The sequence below is a fragment of the Myxine glutinosa genome, chromosome 8, assembly GCF_964187855.1.
Source record: "Myxine glutinosa chromosome 8, kmMyxGlut1.1, whole genome shotgun sequence".
Lineage (NCBI taxonomy): Eukaryota > Metazoa > Chordata > Myxini > Myxiniformes > Myxinidae > Myxine > Myxine glutinosa.
In genome coordinates, this window is record NC_136268.1 from 86,571,843 (window position 1) to 86,587,888 (window position 16,046).

The following is a 16,046-nucleotide window of genomic DNA, read 5'->3' on the forward strand; positions in this document are numbered from 1 at the left end:
ATGCGCTCACACGAGTCCTAGAGTCATTCGAGTTCAAACTCCGAATAACAACCGAACCGAAAGACAACGGTCTTCATGGGTGAAGAGGCAAATCCACACTCCACGCTAATGGCTGGGCCTGATAACGCGCCAAAACCCTGCTCTCTCCATGGCAGTCAGGGCGGAAGCGCGCTTTCGATTTCCGGTGGCCAACAACTAAACTTAATTTTACATTTTATCACCCTCATGGCACAAATCACCAGTAACTACACATCAATCTATCTCTAGATATTAAACTACAGTGGCATGGAAAATTTAATAAAATAAATATACCAGCCAATGAGAACAACTCCGTATGGCCACACCTTACGCATACATATGGATGTATTTCCTATCTCATTTTGACATATTACACATCATCATCACTCTCAGTGTCATATTCAACATTACAATCTGCATCGGTTTCGCATTCTGTGCCGCACAAGCATAGTTCTGTGCAAGGCAAGTTATTCCTTCTGCATGAACATCTCTGTGTAGAACAGTTGGTTTTGCAGTGGCATATGACCAACTCGATGATGGTTTGTGGAGCAAGATGAACCTTTGTGGTGACTGGCAGTATTTGGCCACTTTTGGCCTGATAGTAACCAGGTTTCAGGGGGTCAAAAGGCTGTTGCTGCATAACATTGGCCTGGCACCATATCGGCTTTGTAACCGCACACGCTGGATGTGCTCCTCGAGTGCACAGAGTGGGAGGCAAGTTGTTGCTTTCAGCTAGGTGTTTACAAAACAGATACCATCTTAGATCAGGGAAACTTGCAATGCGAATACCCTTGGGACAGTTGGTTGAGCACACAATACGTCTTTCACCTCCTGTGTTAGGTCACCTTCCTCCGGTAGTTTCATCAGTGCTCTGACTAAGTGCATTTCAGCTTTCATATACTGCTGAAACCATTTTGTTTTGCTTATTCCTAAGAATTTTCCAACATTGTCTGCTCCACTGAATGCATGGAATACAGGTATAGCTTGCGCCTTTTCTTTGCCCAAAGCTCTCCAGATAGGCTCTTTATCGACTGTACCTGATACCATCAAAATAGACGTCTTTTTGCAAAGCTTGTCATAGTGTGCCATAGCCAGAACCAAGTATCAGGAGTGAAGAATACTACAGTGCATCAGGACACCACTGTGATGCCTCCGCTGCCAGGCAGATCATCAATGCGTCAGCCTCCTCGTGATTGTTGTCTTCAAAGTGCATGTTTCTGTTGCTTCTGGTGTGACCTGATGCTGATGTGATGACTAACCGAGGTGAGTTTTTGTTGTAATCAAAGATTGCTTTGGCGAGATAGTCTGTCAAATCTGCTTTCGTTTTTTTGTGCGATAGAAACCGTGCCAGTGGGATGTGTTTGATGTTCATATCATCTGCAACCTGATACTGTATAGGAACTTTTCCTTGTCGTCGTCTCTCTCTAGTTTCCTCCTTTAGTGAGTCAGGTTTGTATGTATCGATGACCAGGATGACCTCACTGAACCCTGCTGTCGAGTTCATGAACCTGTCATTGAAACACTGGGCTAGATCTTTGACTGTGCTGATTGTCCTTGATTTCTTTGTCATCTTCTGGACAAGCACAATTCCATCAACAATGGCGATCTTTTGATTTGATGACGACGATGGAGATGATGATACAGGACCTCTGTCATCATCCTGCTCTTTGGCCCTAAGAGCTTCTGTCTGTTACTGGGTTTCATCTGTTTTTGCTAGCTTCTCAAGGCTGTGTATCAGCTTGGACGTGTCAGTGCATGGCAGCATTGAGCCTTCTGGTGCAAATAGTGTCCTCGGTGTCAATGTGAACTCATAGTTGCCAACTGCATTCTTCTGATTGATGCCCCTGCTCGACCAGGTGAGAACAATCAGCTGACCATCGAGATCTTTGGTCTCTTTTAGGTCAACTGTCTGGTCACAGAACTTGAAAGTTTGTTTCTTGCTGCCAGACATGTATATCGTGTTGTTATGCTTTTTGACTGGTGCCCAGAGACTAACATCTCCATTGATACGTTCAGTGACATAATCTTCATAAAGCTTCTGTCCGATGTCATCAATATTCAAGATTTGTGGAACATACTCTTGTCGTACATATTATGCATGTGTGATGAAATTGTATAGCTGATCACCTTCAACAGCAAAGGGATTCTCGTGGCTCAGTATTGCAGCCTTGATTTTGTCAACAGCTTCATGTTCTTTCCTGATAGCAGTGGGTTGTACATCATGGTGTTCCTCTGGCGTGTTTACTTGAAGCCCGAACTGTCCTATAAATTCTGTTGAGAAACACAGAATGCGAAAACGATGCAGACTGTAATGTGGAATATGACACTGAGAGTGATGATTATGTGTAATGATGTGTCAAACTGAGATAGGAAATACGTCTATACGTATGCTGTTGTCACTACCAACAATTTGAGTGTGCATTTTTTCATGAACATACAAACATAATTTCACAAACTTCTTTTCTTGGCTTTTGGTGTTCATAATCACTAATTTGACATAAGCTTTGGATTCATTGGGCCTGGAAACATAGGATTAGCATTTGGAATGAAGTTTGTATGTCAATTACAAGCTGAGATATTCGGAAATTCTTATTTTATGGCGGCCATTTTGAAAAACCAAAATGGCGGGTATGCAGGCATCTGTGCAAATGTAAACAATGATTTTCATATTCATGATGCCATAAGCTTCTCAAAAATGTACTAGTTTGCTAATCTCCATAAAATGTGAACAAAAATACATCGTGTACCTGACTAATACGCTCATACCACAGAACACAACGTTTCTTTTAAATTATATCTTCCTTTATGTGGTTTAGACGTCTGTGAGTGGGAACGCTCCATTTTAGGGGGATTTAGTTACCGGCGCGTTCTTTTCCTGTCCTAATATTTATTAAATAAACCCTTGTATTATTTTCCCAAAGAATTCTAAACCCGTTTGGTTTGAGTTACTTTTTGCAGGGTGAAGATGCCTGCGCCGGCCGTCCACATGAGTCGGTAGTCTTCATTCCGTCTCGCGTATCATTCGCCATCAATTGGATAACGCCTCAAAGTATGCTCAATTAGCCATCCGTGGGTGCTCTGTCTTAATAGAGCCATCCACAGGACAATATATATAATCAAGCACACAGCCATGCAATCTCCATCGACAAACAGTGGCAGTAGAATGGGCCGTACTAAAGAGCTCAATGACTTTCAACGTGGCACCGTTATAGGATGCCACCTTTCCAATAAGTCAGTTCATCAAATTTCTGCCCTGCTGGAGATGCCCCTGTCAACTGTAAGTGCTGTTATTGTGAAGTGGAAACGTCTAGGAGCAACAACAGCTCAGCCACGAAGTGGTAGGCCACACAAGCTCACAGAAAGGAACCGCCGAGTGCTGAAGCGCGTAGCGCATTAAACTCGTCTGTCCTCAGTTGCAACACTCCGTACCGCGTTCTAAACTACCTCTGGAAGCAACGTCAGCACAATAACTGTTCGTCGGGGGTTTCCATGGGTTTTGATGAAATGGGTTTCCATGGCAGAGCAGCTGCACACAAGCCTAAGATCACCATGCGCAATGCTAAGCATCGGCTGGAGTGGTGTAAAGCTCGCCGCCATTGGACTCTGGAGCAGTGGAAAAGCGTTATCTGGACTGATGAATCACGCTTCACCACCTGGCAGTCCGACGGACTAATCTGGGTTTGGCGGATGCCAGGAGAACGCTACTTGTCCTAATGCATAGTGCCAAGTGTAAAGTTTGGTGGAGGAGGAATAATGGTCTGGGCCTATTTTCATGGTTTGGGCTGGGCCCCTTAGTTCCAGTGAAGGGAAATCATAACGCTACATCATACAATGACATTCTAGATGGTTGTGTGCTTCCAACTTTGTGGCAACAGTTTGGGGAAGGCCCTTTCCTGTTTCAGCATGACAATGCCCCCGTGCACAAAGCGAGGTCCATGCAGAAATGGTTTGTCGAGATTGGTGTGGAAGAACTTGACTGGCATGCACAGAGTCCTGACCTCAACCCCATTGAATGCATTTGGGATGAATTGAAACGCCGACTGCGAACCAGGCCTAATCGCCCAACATCAGTGCCCAACCTCACAAATGCTCTTGTGGCTGAATGGAAGCAAATCCCCGCAGCAATGTTCCAACATCTCGTGGAAAGCCTTCCCAGAAGAGTGGAGGCAGTTAAAGCAGTAAAGGGTGGACCAACTTCATATTAATGCCCATGATTTTGGAATGAGATGTGTGATGTTCGGGGGTCCACATACTTTTGGTCATGTAGTGTAACTTGGAGTGGACTATTGTGACTTTCCTATTGTTCGAATAATTTTAACGACTGTTCAATGGTGACTGAAATGAACGATGCTTACATTTTCGATAACTATGGATACTCCTCACAGATGGTTTACTGAGGCCATATGTATTGACCAAAACTTTACAAGCGTCTTATTCACGGATGAGTGACAATGGCCACTTCAATGCACACGGTGGCGCTAAACAATCACAGCGATTGAAAAGACTGAACAAAACGGACGTGAGAGTGAAGGGATCAAGATGGAATGGGAAAGGGGGAGAACAAAAGGAGAAGGACAGTGATAATAATGGGAAAGAGAAAAAAAGAGGGAAGGGAGAGGAGACCCATGGAGCCAAGGATGCCCAGATCAGATCTGGTTCACTGTCAGTTACAGCCAGCAGAGTGTCGAAACGGAGGGCTGGTAGGATGGCCTAGATGGCACTAGAGGTACGTATGCTCACTTCTAAGCTGTCTCGCCTAGGTTTGAATCCTGACCTAGCTTAAAACTGTCATCAGTGTTTCACAGGCATAGTGATTGACCAATGTGTGTGGCATTCCTAGTATGGACGATAAACGGCCGATGCTTCTGACGGAATTAGCTCGTGGGCGTTGAAGATCCCAAGGCGTCCTTCGCGAAGAGTTTAGATGAGCTATCACCGATACCCTGAACAATTTAAAAATTCCTGCCCCGACCTTCAGCGGACCTTGCATCAGCGGCACAGCCACGCCCTTGACCAATGATGTTATCCGCAACCTTGAGCTGCATGCGAAGGAAGAAGTTTAACCAGAGTTGGTCTAGCATCGTTATCTGGCTGGGGAGGGAGATGTGCAGATGTCAGGGAAGTAAGGAGACACGACAGACAGGAAGAAGAAAGAGAAAGGAGGGAAATGGAGAGGGGAGGGGAGGCAGCTCTAAGAGAATGAGGAAAGCGATGGAGAATTGCGCAGTCATAAAAAAGGGGGAATGGGAAGAGAGAATGGAAATAAAATACAAGGAAGAGTGTTAAGGAGGTAGTCGGAGATCTGCTGAAGTACGTACGGTAAATAATGGTCTGGGCGATGTTTGGGGTATTGCAGGAGGGAGCGATGGGAGGGAGGGGTTGGTGCGCCAGGGAGACGTGAGAAGGGCATTATAATTACAAGGATCTTTCATTGCGAACGGATTCCGATTCAGGATTACACCTCAAAAGTGATCAAATTATTAACTTTGGCCTATCCCTGAGGTCGAAAGGATCTATCTTGAATTGAATTCTGCAGTTGAGCTGTTAGGGGTGTAATTTAGATCGAGTTTGTTGGACTGTGGACCCCTGCTTGTGTCCGGACCGGATTATGGGTGCGGCGTCTGGCCTGCCGACTCTGCTCCTTTTGCTGCTCCTGGCGGCAGCTGTTCGGGGATGTGTGCGCTGTCTGGCGGCGGGAAAGGTGGGCGGTCGGGACTTGGAGGACGTGCGGGTACGGGGTGGGTATGGAGTTCATATAACCATTGGGGAGTGAGGGAGATAGATGTCTCTGCAGAGCTTTCCAAACTCTCAGCTGCTAATAGGTGTCATCTCCACAAATCAGAACTAGGACAGCAACACAAATTGAAAGTATGGTACAGATACGAGGTCTTGCAGGTAGAGGGCGACAGGATATCATTCCTGGGTACTGTGCTTAAATCATGTATATTGTTGATTTAACGGTTGAGTTGGCTGACTGAAGATGTTAGGATCCTGAGTATGAGCCACTGCCGTGGGGTTAACATAACACCAGGTGGGTTAAGTCAGCCTATCATCCTTCCGAGATCGGCAAAATGAGTACCAGCTTTAATACTGGGAAGAAGGAGCCATTTTATAGCATCCTGCGTTGGAGTGGCGACACATCCAGGATTGTTATGCCCCCTAGCCAATGGAGAACTTCCTTGGAAGATCTATGCGACTGAAGACGTGAAAAGAGTGGCTTTTCTTATTCTTCTTATACTGTGCTTGCCATTAAAGGTCTCTGCTCATGGGTTTTGAGCTTGTCCGATTTCTATAAAACTACCGTCTAAGTGCTGTGATGACAAGGTGTTTGGCCGTCTATTTATTACCTACCCACAGGTGGAGGGAGAGAGAGAGAGAACTATGAATGAAGGAATGTCTGAATTAATTAATGTTGCATCATATTTCATAGATGTAATACAGTAAATAGATATCCCCTAACATTGTGAAGCACGCTCTACTTTGGAGATGACGTTTGACTTTTCATTCTTCATTCTGTTTGTATGTTGAATAACCTATACTTTATTTGAAAAGCAGGCTTTTGCAAAGTAGGAGTTATAATGTTGGATTTAAACAAATTACACAATCGTAAATTACATGTGTCGCTTACTCCTTTGTTGAGCATCAAGGCATCCACTACATCCATGACATTTCTCAGCTGTCAAAGGCACTGGAGTTTTTCATAGCTGAGAACATAGACAGGTTACGACTCCAATAAGATTTTATGAAGCTGCCCTCCACGAACACAGGAATTGGAAAATTTTGCAGGGTACTGGCACACACTGGTCAATGATGTCCACCAGCAACTGCTCGAAGATGCGATGGATTGCTCAACTTACCTTCTGAAAGGCCGACATTATCTTTGCGGGTCGGTATGAAAATAATGCCTCATTTTATTTCTCACTAAATATAATTCCAATTACATACATGCAATGAAAACGAAATGTCTGTGATCACAAATATCGGTGCACGCAGTCCAATGATGGCATTGTTTTTCAGACGGCCATATAGCCTTGACCTTCAACATTTAGGGATTGAGTGAAAATGAAGAAAATGTGTCCATCTACAATTCATCCATAAAACTCAATATCATGAAAATCGGAGGAGAATTATTCAAGTTATGATCAAAAAGGTGTATTTTGTTAATTAGGTTGTAATCCGAAAAATGTACACCAAGATCTCTCTCTCTCTCTCTCTCTCTCTCTCTCTCTCTTACTCTCTCTCTCTCGCTCTATCCCCTCTCTCTAACTTTGTCGTGCCCCTGACTTTGTGAAGACGGGGGGTACACCATCCTGGATGTGGGGATCTCTGGGTCGCTCCCGCGAGATTGATCGGCTGTCTCCGTGCCACGGGCTTGTTCAAGAGAACTGTCTGAGGCTATACAACAGCAACAACCATCCAGCACCACTTCTCCATTACCATCCCCCATCAACCGTCACCCTAGCTTACAATAACCACGACCACCCCATAGCACTGACCCCTCCACTGAGGCGAGACATCAACATGGCACGACAGGACACAGACACAAATGGCGTCCTGGGAAAGTATGAAACTGCATGATTGTGTAGCATGCAGGACCTGCGAAGGTGGGACAAAGCATTTCTCGCCCATTTGGTCAGCGATGTCTGAGTGTGTCTGGGCAGTGGGTGAGTGTGCCTGGGCGTTGTAAGTGCTGAGTCCGTTCCGTGCTGTGTCTTGCCGTATTTTTCTGGAATAACATAACTGATTTATCAATTAGTACAAAATCCGTTATAAACCGTCAATTGAACAGAAAAACAAAACCGATCAATCTGTTGTGAACATTTGACCGGTGTTTTCATCTGCACTATGAACACCGCCATCTTCCTCTTCACCAACACCACATTCATCTGGTTCACTCGCATGCCACAAAGCTCAAAACAATACGGATCCACAATTCCCCCGAAAGCATTTCCATCACTAATTTTGACTCCGATAATTTCTTCACAATCCCACTGATCAGTTTCAACATATTGAGAACCTTCAGAGTTGTGAATGATGGTGGAATCGGTATCGGAATCTGAGCTCGAAATACACTGTTCTCGATGTAAAACTACCATTTAGATAGAGTTGAATTCATAATGTGATGTCACTGGCAAAATCGAAAATCGACACTTCAGGGCTTTATTCGACACTTTGTGATTGGCCAAAAAAAATCCCTTCAAATTGGACCTTGATTAATGATTTTCAATGGTCAATCCTTAGTCAAGTTAGGGTGAAAATTATAAAATGACTAATTAGGTCATGACCTTAAAATTAGGTCAATATCAAAAATATTTCATCCCCTTATACTTTGTATTCACATTGATGCAAAATTTCATTCCGAAAGTTCCAGCCAGCATGCTCTACTTAGCTCGGAAATTAGCAGAAAAAACCTAAATGGTGGTTTATTACTCCGAGGGGCCCAAGAAACTCTGAGGGATCATTAAAGATCGGGGGCACTAATTTGCAGAAACAACCCCTACAACAGGCATAAGCCTTCCCCTATGGCCTATACTATAGGGGAGGCTTAATTACAGGAAATATGATACTTATGTGGAAAATCAGCTGTTTTTCCACATAGTCTCCGTCAACTGCAATGCACTTTATTGAGCGCATTGAACAGATTTGTTTTCTGGTGTCACTGTGGTTGCAGGCCGACCACTTTGAGGCTTGTCATCTATATCGGTTCCCCTGCTCGTGAAACACTTTTCCCAACATCTAACGGAACTCACTTCAATGGTATAGTGTCGCTGTACAGATTATTTAAATGAATATCTACTGGAGGAACCTCTTCCACAGTAAGAAATTAAATAATTGATCTCAGCTTTGTACGCACATCTAGCAGGCAGCCATTGAATTTGTAATTTGTTCAGGGTGCCAGTGATAATCCTTCTACTCCTCATCAAGAGACACCGTGGGATTTTTAACATCCTCCAATACTAGGAGATGGAACACTCATCTTTATATCCGTCCACTTAAGTGGGGTGGCCCACTTTATGATGCAACGTCCTACCTAGAAAGCACCAATCTGACAGTTTATAGTCGGGTCTGGAATCAAACACAGTCTAGACAGCTCAAAAGAAAGTACACGACCGCAAAGGTAAGTGGGATACCTCTGCACCATTCTTATATGAAGATGACTGACTTGTATAAAGATAGGGCTGTCAACTTATAATGTAAGAATGAACCTCATCAATACTCGTACTTGTTTCTGCATGGACTGGAAGTCAGGCATTGACTTTCAGTAAACACTTTGTGTAATGGAAGCAAAGCTGTTGAGTGGGGAACCTGTACTTAAGTACTTAAAGTGAGCCCTTAGAATACCCTACTCAACTCAACAGAGGGTGCCCCAGGGAGGCTCGATTCACTTTAAGTGGTTAATGAAACTTCCAAATTACCAACATGGTTGATGTAAAAATCGAACGGGACCCTTATCCTATAGGATTTGTTTGTTATACAGTTTGGAGGTTCATTTACCTTGTGGTGTTTTTTAAAATGAAGTACCTGTCGTGACATTTCAGCGGCCGCGGCTCATCGCTGGTCCAGCCTTTCGTACTTTTCTTCTGGACTGCTGTCCTGTTTTGCGGCGCCGTTTCTGGCCCACGTTCTGGTGCCTCGGAGGTCGATTGCAGACATTGCTGCGGTTCCTGTTGAAGAGCAAGCCGTTACTCACCTACCGCACGTATGTCGGCCTCATTATCTCAGGCCTATAACAACAGCACTAATACACCACGGAGAGTAATATAAAATATAATTAGAAGTGATTTATTAGGTGTGAGAAATTTGGCATAAAGTTGGTCATTGTCATTATTGGACATTATGAATATTTCCTTTTTTTAATACAGTATTCGCATCCGTAATTTTTTTAATAATAGCAACGGTACCCGCTTTCAATTGGGAGGCCCAAATGAAAAGGCAAAATATCAGAAATTGAAGGCTTTTTTTTATTTTAAACAATTCATATAAACATCCGTTGAATCATATCACACGCAAATCATCAAAATCTAAACAGTACATGGCGCCCATTTTGAAAAAAGATGTGAATTCTGCAAAACGGAAGCTGCCACTACACGTCTGTCTCAGTCGCACGTTTATGTGTGAAGAGTGTGCGCCGAATCTGTAACACGGAAGTGGCCGCTACACGTCTTTCTCAGTCGCACGTTTATGTGTGAAGAGTGTGCGCCGAATCTGTAACACGGAAGAGGCCGCTACACCTGTTTCTCAGTCGCTTTGCACACGCTGCCGTGTTACTTCAGAGCCGCATGTTTATATAGGAAGAGTTTGTCAGGAGTCGATCTACTCTCTCCTGGTACATATAATTTCAACAAAAGCCACATCACTGTTCCTATCGGTATTATTCCATCGTGTTTGTAAAAACTGGAAAATTGGAAAACTTGTAAAAATTGGAAAAACAATATAGCCTATTTTACTCTCAGGGGTCGCAGGGGTCCCAGGAAAACCCACCCAAAATATCGTTGCGATCGGTTGAGTCGTTTTTACAGTACCTTCGAACGGACGGACAGACAGAGGAGTACCTCTGGCTACGGCTTCCTCTCCATTCCCACCTTTTGTTCATTTGTGTGTTGTACCGTCCTCCAAACAGTGATGACTCCATTTACATTTCGCTGTCTGACAGCATGGACCAACTTCTATCCACTCATCCCAACTCTCTCTTCCTCATATGTGGTGACTTCAACTGTCATCATGCCAGCTGGCTGGGTATGGGTACCTCTCTCACTAGCCATGGTATCTCAGCAGAGGACTTCTGCGACTCATTAGGACTGACACAATCTGTCAATTTCCCGACCCGGATCTCAGTCAACGGAGCATCTTCTCTTCTGGACTTGGTTATGACTAACTTCGCTGCAAATGTCTGCTGCTCTTCTTCTGCTCCAATTGGTTCTTCTGATCATGTGCTTGTTAACGTGGATATCTCTCTGGCCATTCTCAGAGAGCCTCCTCACCGTTGACGAGTCTGGCATTTCACTCAGGCCTAATGGCATGGTCTTCAAGCAGCCATCAATCATCTGGACTGGTCTCCCATCTCTACTGCCTCTGACATCAACTCTTCCTGGGAATTCTTCCAAAGTAAACTGCTCTCTCTCTTGCACAGATTTATCCCATCTCGTCTTCAGTTGCCATACCCTTCATCCTGTCCATGTTACACTGAATCTTGTGGTGAGGCAGTTGCCCTGAAACAACTTGCCTTTGCCTCTTGGAAGGCAAATCCAACTGAAGGTAATCTCAGTTCCTTCCACCAAGTTCGGAACAAGTGTGTGTCTACCCTCGGGAGAACCAGGAAGCACTACCTCTCTACTCGCAAGACTGAACTCTCAATACCTGTCTCCCTCCTCCAAATATTGGTGGTGTCTGGTCAAATCTGTTTCTGGTGTTTGTTTCCCCTCCATCCCCTCCCTTTCCTCGAATGGCTACACAGTTGACACCGCACGTGACAAAGCCAAATGCCTCAACTCTGTGTTTGCCTCAAAATCTTGTGTCCCAAACCGATCTCTCTCTGTACCCACCTTACCCAGTCGAACCCAGCTGCTCCTGGACTCTGTGTCCTCTCCTGACAAGGTGGAGAAGTTTCTGTCAAACCTCGACTCTGATTCTGCAACTGGACCAGACAGCATCAGCCCACGGGTTCTAAAATCCTGCTCTGCCACTCTTTCACACCCACTCTCTATTCTTTTCACCCTTTCTTTTGCCAAAGGTCATCTGTCATCAGTTTGGAAATCAGCAAACATTACCACTTTACACAAACATGTGCAAAGACAGATCCTTGCTACTACAGACCAATCTGCCTGCTCCCAATTATCAGCAAAGTCATGGAATCCATCATTGCTTCGGATATCAAATCCTTCCTCTTCTCCAATGGCTTGATCTCTGATCATCAATTTGGTTTCAGACCAGGTCACTCTACTCTGGGCATGCTGCTTCTGCTGATTCAACAATGGATGGGGGACCTCAATGCCAAACAGGGAATTAGAGCTGTCTCCCTTGACATATCACATGCATTCGATACGGTCTGGCACCCCTCTCTGCTCACCACACTCTCCTCCTATGGTATACATGGAAATCTCCACACATGGCTTGCGGATTTCCTCTCTGCTCATAGTCAACGTGTGGCCCTGAATGGATTTCTCTCATATCCCCTTCCTGTTCAGGCTGGAGTTCCCCAAGGCAGTGTTCTGGGCCCTGTGCTTTTTCTGGTCTTCATCAATGATCTCTCCGACTCTGGAAAATCCTCTCTATCTCTTTTCTGATGTCTCCACTCTCTGCCGGTCTATATCTCATCCATCAGATCGGCAGTCTGCAGCCTCCTCCCTCTCTGCAGACCTGGACAAAATCACAGACTGGTCAAACAAGTGGAACATGTCTTTCAATCCTGACAAATGTCACACTCTTACCATGTCTTTCCCGAAAAGACCAACTGGACTACCCTACCATCTACTTTCTCAACAATCCTCTCCAAGAAGTTCTGTCACTCAAGCTTTTGGGTCTCACTATCTGCCATGAATTTTCCTGGGAAAACCACATTTCCAAGCTGGCATCCAAAGCCATTCGCCGACTGGGCATCCTCCGTCGTGCGAAGTTCTTCCTTTGTACACCTGAGCTCCTCACCACATACAAGGCTTTCATCCGCTGCTCAATGGAATAATGCTCCACCTTCTGGGCTGGTGCTCCTGCCTCACACCTCGCTCGGCTTCACTCGGTTGAAACCAAAGCTTTCAGAATCATTGGAATCTTCCGCAATGAAGCTGATTTTGAGGGCTTCTCACTCACTCACCGCAGGCAGGTAGGTGGTCTTTCTGTCTTCCACCGACTCCTATCCAGCCTAGCTCCCCCAGCTCTATCTGTGCTCTGTCCCCCAAATATTCCTACAGGTCACACAAGATCTGCGAGCAACCCTCTTCTGGTGAAATTGCCAAAATCAAAACTCTCTGCTCACCTTCACTCTTTCATTCATCTTTTTTCCCGCCTCTGGAACAAACTCCCTCACTCTCTTCAATCCCCCTCCTCCCTCCAGGTCTTTAAAACAGCTGTTCACAACCATCTCTTATATTCCCACATCCAAAACCTTGATCTTTTCTAACCTCATTAATTCACCCCATATCCACTTTTTTGAAATTCCGACTTCTTTCCTGGAAGTTCTCGCAGTGTCCATGTGTTTTATACATCTCCCACTCCACCCCCCTTGCCCCTTCCCATGCCTCCTCCTCCCAAGCCCTCTCCCTCCCACAGATCTCCCGATGTCCCTGTTCTCTGCTGTTGTACTTGTGTGATTCCCTTTCTCTCCCCATCTTGTCTCCCACGCCCTTTATTGTATGTTTTGTGTCAGTTTTTTTTTTTGTGATTAATGTTAGCTTTTACACGAGCCTCAACCTTGTATCTGAATTTTTTTTTTTTTTAAAGTGTGGAGGAGCCGATACTCTCGGTCCCCTGCCTTTTGGGTGGTATGAGGAATAGATATGTCTAATATGAAAGCTAAATCTTGAACGATTTTTGAAATATCACATACACAAGCCAACCTACTGAGATGGTTGCCATGGCAACATAGTTCAGCCAATCACAGTCGTGATCTAATCAGGTGGAGATAATGTCATGGGGAATATATATCTGCAATATGAAAGCAAAATATTCAACGGTTTTTGAAATATCGCATACAGAAAAGTACATGGACAGATGATTGGTCGGTAGGTCGGACGGAGCTCATTTTATTATAGCGGGGGACAAAAAGTGAGGACCTCAACAGATGTTCCACAGCATGGTTAAGGATGGTTGTGGATGTCCATTACTAGTAAATAATGTATCATGAATAACAGCCATCACCTATGTAAAATTATTATTTTTGTCTCCCGCCCCTCCAACAAGGTGTGTGTGTGTGTGTGTGTGTGTGTGTGTGTGTGTGTGTGTGTGTGTGTGTGTGTGTGTGTGTGTGTGTGTGTGTGTGTGTGTGTGTGTGTTCCAATTCCGATGAAAGTTCCCGAAAGTCTAATATTTCATTGACTTCAGCAACCACAGAAGTTTATTTAGTGGGGTACCATAGTGAAAATGTCGTTACACGGTGGACAAAAGCACAATTTTTTCACCAAAGCATCTCCATGGTATACCTTCTAGAAAAAAAGTAAGCTCCAAAAAAAATGATGATGGGAAGTGTAATATCTGACGTCATTATGACGTCATCAGCTAATTATTATGTAATCATATATAAAAAAAAAATCAATGACTTAGAACTAAGATGTTAAGTGCATTTTAACATCAAAATATATGTTTCCGAGGTCAAGGATTTCAATGCACTTTTCATTTTTTCTTTTAGACAATCTTTAAAAGATTTATGATGTCATTATGATGTCATAAGCGAATTATTTCGCAATCATAATTAAAAAATGAATTAGTTAGAACTAGGCTATTAAGTGTATTTTGACATCGAAATATGTTTCCGAGGTCAAGGAATTCACTGCAATTGTCATTTTTCTTCTTAGACAATGTTTAAAAGATTTATGACATCATTCTGACGTCATCCAGCAAAAAAAAAAACTATTAGATTCGTCTGCACACAAATTCGTTTGATTAGTTAACATCCACATATCGAGAGTTCATAATAATCTTCCCGTTGAGTTACAGAATTTAAAACACCACTAGAGCATTTTTTTTCAGTAATTTAGACTGAGCTATTATTAGTTACACTTCATCATTATGTCGTTAGCTGGTTTAATAAAGGGGTAAATGACACAAAATTATATATGTTGCATCAAATGTATATGCATATACATTATACAAATACTCGTGATTCTGTCCCATTTTGTAGCAGTGATTCCTTGAGATGCGAAAGAATATTAGCATATCGGCCTACATGTTGTTTCTTCTATCATTATTTTTATTACCTTGTTAAAAACACACAGTGACAGCTCCCCCTTCCTCACGCAAGTAATTCATTCTTCAAAATAGAAACATACAGAACTGGAATAAGTGTGATAGCTATAGTGTCGGTGATGAGCTGTAGCTGCAAGCAAGTTATTTCTGACAGTTACAACTGCAAAGTTCTGTGCAGGGTAGACCAGCTTTCGTGCACTTGCAACGACTGACACAACCGGCTTCTGACTTGCAACCACAGCGGCATTGATGAAAGAGTTAGCTGTTCCAGATGTGGCTACACCTGAATCAGTTAGAGCTACAGTCCAGCCACTCTGATGTAGGAAATCTCCCAGTGCATTCCACAAGGCCTTCTCCAAATGGAACCCACCAAACATGATCAGGAATTCATTTTCACCATGAGTTGCAGACCAGGTCCATTGAATATACTTGCAGTTCGCAAAAATTTGACAGTCACAAGTGAGTACTGGAATCTGGCCAGGGTTGAGGAACTCTGTGATGGACTTCAATATGTTAATGGCATGCTTGATCATGGCTGGTGAGTATGCCTTCTCTTGAAATAGTGGTAGAAGAGCAATCAAGGCAGGGGGATCGAGCGGAGGTGATTGCTGAGATGCATGATAGGCAGCCCATGAGATAGTGTCTCCCTTCTCACTTGCATTTCCGTCGAGAAGCTTGGAAGCATGCTGAATCCATTTCTCCTCCTTTTCTTTTGCTTCTTCAAGCCTCCCATTTACAGGTGTCATGATGACCTGTGGTACACTGGTAGTTGATGCTTTCAGATGTACTGATTGAATTATGCTAAACGAATCTAGAAGGTGAGGTTTCTCATTTGGATTTGCAGGAAGAAAGCAAGTTGCCACCCGAACACGTCCGAGATTATCTTGTGTAGGAAAATGGATGACACTTATACCACTTCCATGGAACGATCCTTTGGCTGTAGTGGAAGAGGGATTATGGTCGATGTTATCCAGTGCACCAACAGTGAAGAGACCTTTCCTGAGAATAGATGGGCACACAATTTGGTCACCAGTGAATTGGTCACACATTGCAGATGACAATTTATTCTCCAGTTGCAGAACCCGGCTGTATGAGATGCTCAACCCTAGTTTAGCCAGTTGATCACTGAGTGT

General features: G+C 44.0%; 1 protein-coding gene across 1 annotated transcript in view; it reads left to right on the forward strand.

Moving 5' to 3' along the window:
- The first annotated feature begins 4,549 nt into the window (after positions 1-4,549).
- LOC137432667 (protein ABHD1) overlaps positions 4,550-16,046 on the forward strand; it is a 45,417-nt gene continuing 33,920 nt past the window's right edge. Inside the window, exons 1-2 of the mRNA XM_078783463.1 lie at positions 4,550-4,744; positions 9,558-9,718. Of these exons, the coding sequence (XP_078639589.1) occupies positions 4,733-4,744; positions 9,558-9,718 (173 nt within the window). The 5' untranslated portion in view covers positions 4,550-4,732. The remainder of the gene's footprint in view (positions 4,745-9,557; positions 9,719-16,046) is intronic.